We start from the raw sequence: 12,089 nt of genomic DNA on the forward strand, positions 1-12,089 counted from the left end.
CATTCAATTTCCATAATGGAGTGTGGTAATTATTCGTAGATAGGCTATAAGATGAGACTAAAAATCCAGATGTATATTAGCGCACTTACAATAGAGTAGATAAATGTTGCACATTCATGCCATTTATTTTTCTGTGCTCACGCATCTTCTAAATTTACTTTCCTCATTTGAAATTATGTTTGAGACTCACTGCGTGTATCTCATTAAAGTTGTCTTTTTTCCGTTAGGGCTACTCTTTAATAGAAATAAAAATGAAAATCCAAGTACCCTTTTTTAAATTGTTTGCTCACAACATGTTTCGGCTATGATGCCATCATCAAGTGAGTAGACATGTTGTGAGTAAACAATTCAAAAAAGGGTACATGGATTTTTATTTTTATTTCTCATTAAAGTTCCCTTCGTTTTTATACCTATCATATCTCCATTCGTTTTCATCGTTTTAATACCTATTATATCTCCATTAATTAGAATTTCTTTAAAAACTATATTTCTGAAGGTGATGGTTGGTTGATTGATTATTTCATTGATGATGTGACTAACATTAAAGTATGTTTCAACTATAAGTTTTTGTATGGTCAGAAAGTTACAAACCAAAGTTTTGCCATTTGCAGTAGTTTCAAGAAGATATTTTCTCTGTAAAATGATATTTGTTCCCAGTACTGAGTTTTTATGCATTTCAAACTTTCAAGATGATGCCATACGTATCTCACTTCCATTTTGTATTCATTGAAATCTGACCTACTGCAGACAGCAAAAGCTTAGTATGTAACTATGATTCACAATTGAGAAAGGTATAAAATGAACTTGTATTGGGAAATATATTTCTCTATTTCCCAATTGATATTGAAAATTATCTGAATATATTCAGACTTATTCAAGTGTACGAGGGGAGTTATAACAAAATTTGTATTCGAAAGTTATTTAACTTATCTTCAAAAAGTTTTGTACTAGGATAATTATTCCTAGCTTGGAAAAACACTTATATCTTGCTGGGACGTGCATGGCTTCATTCTCAATAAATGTCAGTTGGAATTAACGTTGTCTCTATGGGTTCTTATTTCACCAATACTCTTATCCTGCATCTATGACACATTTGACACATTTCTTAATTAAGTTGGTCCAGAACTAACCGATATTTCAACGATTCGACTTAAAAACAACCACTATAGTTTGTTGTCTTGTTTGTAAGACCACAGTCTGGATTCTCAAGAGGATCACTACTCTTATCTCCAGATGAATGTATATAAATTACTGAATATAGCCTAATTCAATTTTCTGCCAATTTTCGGAGAGAATTCAAAGTCTGAAAGAGTATTAGGATTAGTATATTCTTGTAGTATATATATAATTTTGAGTTCTGAAAGAGGTATGCTGAAAGTCATATTATATTACCTTACCTCAAATCAAGTATCTATGTAGTACTTTAGATGATTTGAAGAATTTTGCATACCAAGAAGGGAGAAGTCTTATGAAAATTTAGTAGATTTAAATTATTTTATTCATTAGTTCTACTAACTCATCCACATATAACAATATTATTTGTCATCTCATTAATTGTGTCATGTAAAAAAATATTCAGTTCAGCAATAAACTTGATTAGACAAGCCAATTCTACAAATACATTCAAAGTATTAAAATCTTTGAGCTTGTTGTACAGTTCATTACACCCTTAATCGGCCATGTATTATGCGGTTTTATAAGATGGAGTTCAATGTTATTGTAGCATTTTTTTGCAGTTTTCAGGCTATTGGATTAGTTAGCATTGGTAATGCTTGACAATTCATAGGCTCCTCTGTTAGGTTGTTTTCAATTTCATTGCACAGCTGGAAAATTTATTGATCACTAAAACCTACTAGAAGAAATTATGATTGATTAGTCAAATATTTAATATTCTTGTTGACAATGTTTGTCGGCTCTACACTCTCAATAAGAGTTTTTATATTAATTTAATATAACTGTTGATATTGGTCTCTGTGTAGTATTAATCTTGATGAAAGTGAGCATAACTGTTTGAGTATATTTTGCTAATGTGTGGTGGTATACAGGGGGTACTGACCTGGGGACTGCCTCTCCACAACCACCGTGCGGGCATCCCTCTAGGGTGAGTAACGTATCTCTCTCTCTCTCTCTCTCTCTCACACAACAAACATGCACATATTCTTCCTTCCTTCTTTCGCTGCTTTGTTTTTCAATTTACTGTGCATTTCTTGACATTATAGCATCTTTTAGAGGGACAAACTTCGAATGAAACTGAGGTGCGATGCACAGTCTAGTAGACTTACTCTACACTTGATTATTGTTACTTTTAAAGTTTTATTATTAAATTTGAAAGTCAGACTAACTTTTCAAGTGTTATATTCAACTCTGACTTTAAAAATGTACTGCACAGTAATCTAAAGTAGTATTGATAATGCTCAAAGGTACAAAAGTATTTCTTTGAATTTTGCATTGCATGACTGCGGCTGGATATTGCTTCATGCTCTTTCTGTTTGAAATTCTACATTCATATTGCAACAAAATAAGGCCGCTGATGAGCCTTCGTGGTTATTTGAGTTAACTTATGTAGTAATTATGGCTGTAAAGACATATTGAGAAGTCTCCTATAGGCCCTTATTTCATATTCGTTCTTTATTTCGTTTTTGTATCTATACCTGTTTGATTCTACATAATTCGCTCGACTTACTACGCAAGCTAAGATTGGTGAAGGAGATTTAGTTTGGATTTGATCAGATTTAATTTAAGATTAATTTTTTCTTTTTCAATCTAATGCTAATAATTTTATAGAGAATCCATCTAGTTCCGCTTTTGCATGGCCGATAATATTGAACTGTTGAAAACCCCTCTTGAGTAGTTGTCCAATTCGATCTCAATTTACATTTTTGCTGTAGATTCCTTTTTCTATTAATCTCTCCATTTATTTTGTATTTTTAATTGCATGAGTACTCATCTAAAACATAGACTCATTTTTGCTGAAAATTAGATCTAAGGTATTAATGTTTGTCTTTGTTTCAAATTATGTCACTGATTATTCATTGTATGGTGCTATTCACGCTCGTTATAGAAGGATATCGTACATATATGGTAGCATTAAATACCTTGATCAATTAGCAATACCTTAGAAATAAATATCTTACTTGACTTAGAAATACTTGCTTGACGTGTAATCAGGAAAGAATATGTTGCATGGCTATTTTTCAACTCATGGAATAAACTATTTTTACTTATTCCTATTATTTTTGTTAGGTATTTATACATTATAAATATATTATCCCATTTGATATTTTGCAAGATAAAATACTGGTTAAAATGTATGAATTCAGGGCTACTTTCTTGTTAATAGTACCCTTTAAAATCAATAATAGTATATTTCGCACCTAGAGCAGAAAATGAGATTTTTCCGGCTCGAAATCGGTTTTCAAGTCCGAGGCCGTAGGTCTTGATATTTTACGCTATTTTACGCCACACAAAAAAGAAACATTATATATATATATATATATATATATATATATATATATTATATATATATATATATATATATATATTGTTTCTTTTTTTGTGTGGCGTAAAATAGCGTTCGCACCACGGGCAAAAATGTTTTTCCGGCTCTCAAGACCTACGGCCTATATATATATATATATATACATATATATATATATACATATATATATATATATATATATATATGAGAATAGTTGTTTACTAAGCACTTCCGAAAGCAGAAGTGGAAGGTGATAGCTCTAGCAAATCTGAGGTAATCTGAATATCAGGAAATTGTCCAAGTAAGTTATTTTTATTTTTTATTCTGATTTGTCTAAATAACCTAAAAGATGATGTACAATTATGCGGGTGGTTGAGTTTATACTTTTTTATTCTTTCAAATGACAATAAGATGATATTATTATAAATGTTTTAATTATTGAATAATGAACACAAATAATGAAAAGTTTTTTGATCAGCTGTTTTTTGATCACCTTTCTTAGTTCCATGTTAGCGGCTGGAAAGGGTACTCTTTCCGGCCTAGGCAGGAAAGAAACCTGTTCTGACGTCAGAAGAGAGTCGTCTGCAAACAATGTCTTTCAGATCTACGTAGGGACTGGAAAACAGCTGCTTTCTGTGCAGTGTGGCGAAAAATAATAAAACAGGAATACAAATTGTAACGTAACTACTAATTTCGGTGATCACACCATCGTCAGGTTATAAAAATAAATTTCCAATAAATGTTTACTAATTTATCAATTTACTAATTAGTAAACATTTATTGGAAATTTATTTTTATAAATGATAACACCATGATGGTGATCACACCATCGTCAGGTTATAAAAATAAACTAGTAGTTACTGTACGTTACAATTTGTATTCTTGTTTTATTATTTTATTGATTTTAAAGGGTATTATAATTCTATTTTAAAAATACTGGTTATAGGTTGGCATTTCTCATTTCAAGTTTAGATCAAATAATATTATTTTAATCACATTTTTTTCTAATATAATGATTACTAATATTCATCATTTAATGAAATTGGATAAAGCATGGAAGAACTCATCCTGCAACACATGCCTTAACTGCGAAATAATGCGTAATGAACGTAGATTTCAACCTCCTGAGGTTTGTGACAAAAATTGAAGTTTACTCATGTTGAAATACTATTTTTTAAGAGTAAGTTCTTCTTACATAGAAAATACTTGACAATCCTCAAAAAGACTATGGAAAATATGCATAATTTTTCTGTGGTAACTGAATCCTTGTAAGTAATCAATATTAATTGTATAATACATAAATATAACTCGACACTAAGATTCATCTGAAATATTGTACAGCTTGATTTTTAATGAAGTTGATTTTGTCTATTCTATCACACGTTCAAAGGTTTATCGTTACATTCATTGACGAAAATATTCTATAAAGATAGAAAGTACATTATCTCCGCAGTCTTGAAAAATAAATAGTTAGATAGTCTCCTTGATCCATTGTCGTGATTTCATACGATTGTTGATTGTTTCAATATAATTATAATTTATGATAGGTGATTACAACTTTTAGTCAAAAATAAAACAGGATCAGATTAACTGAACACTTCAACTTGGATCGAGTCCAACTTGGAATCTGGGAGTCGGAAACCCAATTCAAAAGAAAACACCATAATAAGCATAATAAGGGTTCCTGACAGTGGCGTATATAATTTTATAATTTTTGAGGGGGGGGGGTTTGGAGCTCAAAGTTAATTTTAGGTCAAGTGATTTTAAGTAACTCCCCATGATTCTTAATATCAATGATCAGTCCAATATTTCTCTTCTAAATTTCCAAAATAATCTTGAAATATAATTTTTCAATAATTTTACTAACACTTATGGTTTTATAGTCACAGCGAATAACTTGATTATAAATCAATAACTTGATTGGAGACTATTGTCTCCAAAATCCGAATTATCTAGTAAACCTGTTGATAAACAAACAAACAATAATGTCAACGTATTCGAACAATCTATGTTGCCTGTCTCAATTTTTAACAAATTGAAGAATGCTCTTAATGATGAATTTAGTTTGAAAACCCCCTCAGTTTGTCAAATTGAAATTACAATGAGAAGGAAGTGCATTGTATGTTATTTAATAGTTGCTGTTGTTGCAGAATAATATGGACGAGGTCTCCCGATCAACAGACCAGAAGTCGTCGCTGCTTCAAAAACTGTTATCGGAGTAAGACGGCCGGTTCCGGTTCCGGTTGCCGGATGCCGGTTCACGATCACACATCAATTCAGTGAATCAGTGAATGAAATGAATTTGTGTTGAGGACCAAGTGACCGGCCTCCGACCAAGTACCTCTCTATGGAAAAGTGCATTATAAATAGTATATTTATACATAAATAATAAGTTATAAATATATGAATATATTGTTATATTATGGATTTGTTATAAATGAAATTGAAGATAGATACTACTATTTTAATATATTTTAAAAAGTGAACTTTCAAATTTATAGATATACTTATATTTACATTAATATTTAAATAAAAATCTTCTAATTGTATCCTATGTAATTTTGAATATTGAAAAACTCTGAAATTTTTATCGATACCATTCATACGATATTAATAATCATCAACTACTATCTCTTTCCATTACCATCACACTGAGTGAATTATTCTTGTGATAAGTAGCTATTTACATTTTTTACAATTTGAAATTGTTATATTTTTTTATTTTAAAATTTTATATGTAATAGTATAATATTTTAACTCTACATTTTTTAAAATTATTCCTTTTTAATGTCTCATTAGTCTCACAGTTTTATGTGACTACGGACTTTTATCTCCTCGTTACTTGAAGAGTTTCTGTCGATACAATTTAAATATTTTTTTAAATCAAATTTGATACATTTTTAGACTGACTGTTTTGTTTACTATGCATTGTTTGCTCCTTGAGATACCCGTATTACTTTTATAGTACTCAAATATTGGGGGTTTAAGGTCTAATTTTATTATTGTCAAACCGTATCAAGTGCCAAAAATATTATTTCTTCTATGGTAACTATGATAACGGTTCTCCACTTTCAGAAATCTCTAAGCTGATAATTTTCTTATTGTGTAATTTTGATGCGTTTCAACAAGAACTATTTCATGTTTAAAATTAGTTGAAGGCTTGTTACTATTTTTGATTGATATGCTTTCCATGGAAATCCATCTGTTCTCATACTCATTCAACGCTTCAATGTTTACTTTTTTCTAGTTTGCTCCTGACTAATTATTTAAATTTGATTCTTCCAACGGGGCATTCAACGTTCATTCAGATGAACTAACATTTTCTGCCTTATTGGCAACATTTCTAGAATGAACTCCTGGCTAAAGTCGTATTTCCCATTCTCTGACCACACAACCTTTTCTCTTTATTATGGCTTCTTAATGAATTATTTCTTGAGAAGACTCCTTAAATTCAGATAATGCGACTTGAAAGCAGTTTGAGAGAACACTTGAACCTCCTTGATTCCAAAATACCATTCTCATAACTTTCTTGTTTCTCTATACATGTAAAGTTCTCAGTTTAACTAGCAAGATTCAATGATACCTCTGAAAGCCTCCAACCCACTACCCTAGTACCCACTACCCTTTCGCACACGTTTCCTACTATATTACAATTTTAGATCTGTTCTTGAAGAGAGTGAAGTTTTAAATTCTTCCTTTAGAGACATCTGATTGAACTCGATCGGGTCATCATGTTTCCAAAAATATTGATACACCCGGGTTTGAATAGATATCTCAAGTTCTATTTGGAAGATTTTCATTCAATTATTCGATTATAATATTCTTCATTCATTTCAGTAAGGCTACTTGAAAGGCTTATTATATTATTATACAGAAAGAATTACTAGTTCCTTTTAATTTTTTTTTTTTTGAGGTAAGACTAGTTTCTTGTATTTAACCCATTATTTTGTTACTTGATAATAGGATTAATACCCAAAACTAGTAGCGAGGTAAATGTGGAAAGGACGTTACTTAAAGTGACAAATGGATATTTTGCAAGGGACGGTGTAAGCAATGGTTTCCACAGCTTGTGTTGCGATCTCTGACAAATACCCGAAACCAGTTGAAATACACGATTAGTTTCGGGTCTTTATCCCATTATCCAATGCCATAAGGAAATTTAAAAAAAAGCTACTAGTAATTCGATTGAAAATTGATTATATATTTATTCAATGATTTCTATGATCAATTAACTGTATTCAAATGCAGTTTTAAATTAATACGAATACGATTCATTTATGTCACTATGGTCCTTGCAGTCGAATAACCCTACGGTTCTTGGCAAAATTATTCAAATATCAAAAGATTTACCTGAATAATATTTTCTTGAATAATGCAGTCATTCTCTGAATAATCAAGATTGATTTATTTTCCAGTTCTCTGATGAGTTCTGTTATTGAGATCGTAGTTGATGTATTATTGTGAGATTTATGTTGACAGGTGACCAAATACCAAAGAATCACTTCTTTATATTGAGGATTTGACTGATCAATTCTCCAACATTCACTAACGGATTACTGAAACCAATAATTTTATTTAGCTTTTTGAAAATGTTTGTTCCCCGATCAGAGAGATTGCGAAATTATTGTCGACTCGTTTGATTGAGATCAGTATTTCATAATTGTTCTAAATGTGACCACAGAGAGAATGCATGCAAGGAACGATCGCTCTGTATTTGTGCACTTTTATTGTAATTATTCGTATGCAGATTATAGGCTACCATTATATAAACAACTCTACATTGCCAGGATATTGTTCAGATCATTCTTGATCTAATAGTCTAAACTTGAAGTAAATTCATGTCACGTACTGCCACAACCATGAACAATATAAATAGAATTTTTATAAATAAGCTTTTATATTCATAATAGAAGATTGTTGTTTCAACATTTTGTGTGTAGTTTCAAGTTTTATAAGAAATTGGTGTAATTTTGTAAGCGTCCGTCCAGTTCACTTCAGTCCATCATTGCCATTGCCAACATCTGCTGGTAGTCTTGCATTGGCCTGCTTTGCCACCTTATTGCCTGCCTATCTAATGTCAATCCAACTTCAAGAAAATATCGTAATTCGTTGTAAATTTTGTTGAAGCTTTGTAAATACTTATTGATGTATATAGATGGAAATTATTACGTGTTTTATACTTGTTTTCTTGGATTTGATCATTTGATATATCTGTATTGTTTGATAAGACACTTTCAGATTTAAGTTTTAGTAATAATGTGAAGTGATTCTTCAATGTCTCGTTTATGTTCACAAATTCTATTAGTTGGATAATTTATGGAGCCAAATGTGTTCAGTACTACCATTGACTCTGTTGTATTATAGTTTTATGAGTTATTTCTACAAGTTACCATTCAAGTAACTTAATTATTTTTTAAATGATCATCAACAAATTATTTTTTCTTCATTTGGGCATTCTTTATCAATCTATTTCTTTTCTACTAGGCATATACTAGCACTCGATCTCCTAAAATAGTGCTTTATGAACAAGTCATCTTCAATTTCACTGTATTCTCTTGACTTGATTGATGTAAGTCAGTTATCTGTCACGATCCAATTAAAGCTACCAAACGCAAGGCTACTGCTGATGGAATAAAGCTAAAAATAATTGCTGATCAAATTTAGATAATAATACAACACTTGGACAGCATTATAAATTGAATGCTCTTTACTAAATCTCGAACCTTGAATCTGTTTTCAACAATAGCAACTTGTTTTAGAATTCAAATCATTTCTCAACAAATTTATTTGAATTAATAGATTAGGCTGTGCAGTGTGCAGTAGTTATAAGGCGTTTCTGTAAATTGCAAACTGCGTTTTATTACTTCAACACTTCCACCACAGTCATTAATTAACAATGGAATCGATATGATACTAAGTACTCTGTGTAGTAAGATCTCATATACATCCAAAACTATTGACTTTGTATTATATATAGAGAAACAATTAAAATTATAGTTCAAAATATAAACAAAATAGTATTAGAATAACAGGAAGACTGATATAATGATCAGGTTTTTTGTCTGTTTAGGTTTTTTATGCTTGAATACATAGTTTTGATATTATAGAGTACAAAAAATTACAGTAGATTTTTTATTATTTAATCAGGAGAATTTGAAGTTTGAAAGACTAATCTTCTTATCTCATACTAATGCCTATTTATCTTCTATATCAAATTGCGTAAACTAGTTACCATTAATCTCCGAGATCGATTTTTGTCAATTCTTGTCAATGTTACAATTTAGAATTGAATACCTAATCAATTATTTTTTCTAAAGTAGCATACATTATTATAGGTTCTTAACTCGAAACTTATACAAAGCCTAACAAAAAAATCAATTACAGCTCAAGAATTTTTCTAATCTTCAAGAAAACAAAATCCTGTGCACTAATTCCATACTATATTTTTTATGGAAATCAATTACAATCTACTGATTAAAATGTTAATATATTATCTTGAACTCTCACTTATGAAGGTTGGAATCATCTAAATTCTATGTTTGATAAACAAAATTGGTCAATATTTAGCTAAAAAAAGAGAGCTATCAAAATGTAATAGTTACTTCAGTTACTCCCATACTATTTTCATGATAAAAATTAAATATGCTTCTTAGAAAATATTAAATTTTAACGGTTCCTATCCATATAAATTCAAACATTGATAACATTTATTAGAACATAAAAAACTACAAGTAGGTACTTTTTCATCTTTCTAAAATTGATTAGCCCATAATTTCGAATACGTATTTTTTCTATTGAAGGAAATGTGGAAATACAATTGATGTGCTCTTGAATCCAAATGATATTGTGCCTTAAGCACATTTTGTGGCCGTATTTTGTATATTCATTAATGATGGCGGAAATTCTCTTTTTTATATTGTAGATGGTAATGCAATGACACATTACTGCAACGCAAAATATTGTATTCATCAGCATCAATTAACTTGATAGGAATGAAGTAAACTGGACATTCAACTTAAACTCATGTTGATATTCTTTCTATTTGCATAGAAAATATTCACCATGTTAAATGTTTAGAATTAATTCGATTTTTAGTCTTATGTTCGACTACTACGGGTCGGGGGACTCGGCTTAATTGTTTTGTTAGAATATTAAAAAAAATAAAGATAGTTTATGAATGAACGTTTTAAAGTTTTACATTTTTTTATAATTATAAAATCGAATAAATTTTAAAATAAATACTTCCTGGTTGCATTATTCATCATATCTTATTATTATTGTAATATTGTTCTCAGATATAATAATTATTGGTTCTATGTTATGTTTGTTATGTTCCTATGGATTGTATGTTTGTATGTTGAGAGTGTGAGTACTGATAATAGAGCCTAAGGGATTGTAAGTATAGTTTATATAGATAGAAAGATTTGTAAATAAGCGCACCTTGTGCATCTATTTTTATTATTTTTTCTATTCTTAGAAACGTTACTGTACAATGTAAATGAAGAAATAAGGGCGAGATGGTGAGGAGGGAGGGAGGGAGGGAGCAGGGATAGACTGAGTTAGCTTCTGTTTTCTGTTGATCGCTTGTTTGTTCTCCAACTCTGACTCTTGACTCTGTGTGAAGTAGGCCTACCCTACTCCATTACCTGAACACCGAGGCAGTGCAAGTGCAGTAAGCACCTGCATTTTTATATTATTTATTAAGTCTTGCTACTTTTTACTTATATTGTTATCTCAAAATACTAGTGTTTCATTGTTTTCTCATCCATAGAATAATTGGTGTATGGTCTATCTATACGAGCTCATTATTTTACTAATATGTCAACATTTTCCCCCAATTTATAAGTCGTTTATGCACACAACCCCGTGTATCACAGATCTTTTAATAGTTTAATTTACACTTGCATATTCGAAAAAAATTGAATATTCACGGTAGCTGCTCGAATTATTTTGGTGAGTTCAGTCCATTAGAAAATTTGTCTCTAATTTCTATGAAGTATTTTGTTTTATGAAACTCGGTAATCCATTGATTGTAATTGTAAACCAAGGTCTGTGAGATATTTACCTCCGAAAATGCGAGAGAGAGATTTTGGTTGAATGCTCTATCCCAAAATATATGCACTATTCAACTATGGCTATGCAAAAACTTGTGAACGGACTCTCTTTACAACAGCTCTAAGCCAAAAGCAATTATCATATTTTCATATACATTTCTTAGAACATCTTATTGAAGAGGTGATTTCAAAAATTCTGGATGTGATTGATCTTGAGCAATTTTTTGTTGTGAAAATGTCCTATTATATAATGTATGCTATAGGAGAAGAGCAGTTGGGTGGGAACTTCGTTGTGATATTGGAAACTCTTGATTGCAGTAGTTCGAGAAAAAGTACTGACTGCTTTTACCAATTTAGTTTTATAACAATAACTTTTCTTCTGTATTTTCTCATCAAATAAAGAATATGAACTTCTGTATGACTGTAATAATAACTGTAATATTGTACTGTAATTTCACAAATGCAATTGATAAAATAATGTTTGTACATAAATTTAGATAATCAGACAATTGTTTATACTTTATTTTTAATCAATAAATTTATTTTGAACTATCAAA

At 30.3% G+C, this 12,089-nt stretch overlaps 1 protein-coding gene across 14 annotated transcripts in view; it reads left to right on the top strand.

Moving 5' to 3' along the window:
* Nucleotides 1-12,089, top strand: part of LOC111059730 (nuclear receptor coactivator 2) — a 354,078-nt gene extending 341,989 nt beyond the window's left edge. For 10 of the 14 annotated variants that reach the window (XM_039423755.1, XM_039423756.1, XM_039423757.1 and 7 more), the window contains 2 exons: nucleotides 2,046-2,101; nucleotides 5,629-12,089. In XM_039423755.1, coding sequence (XP_039279689.1) covers nucleotides 2,046-2,101; nucleotides 5,629-5,700 — 128 coding nt within the window. In that variant the 3' untranslated portion in view covers nucleotides 5,701-12,089. Of the gene's footprint in view, nucleotides 1-2,045; nucleotides 2,102-5,628 lie in introns of those variants that run through there. The other 4 variants (XR_005570757.1, XR_005570758.1, XM_039423761.1 and 1 more) reach the window with 4 other exon arrangements.

The sequence above is a fragment of the Nilaparvata lugens genome, chromosome 3, assembly GCF_014356525.2.
Source record: "Nilaparvata lugens isolate BPH chromosome 3, ASM1435652v1, whole genome shotgun sequence".
NCBI classification, from domain to species: Eukaryota; Metazoa; Arthropoda; class Insecta; order Hemiptera; family Delphacidae; genus Nilaparvata; species Nilaparvata lugens.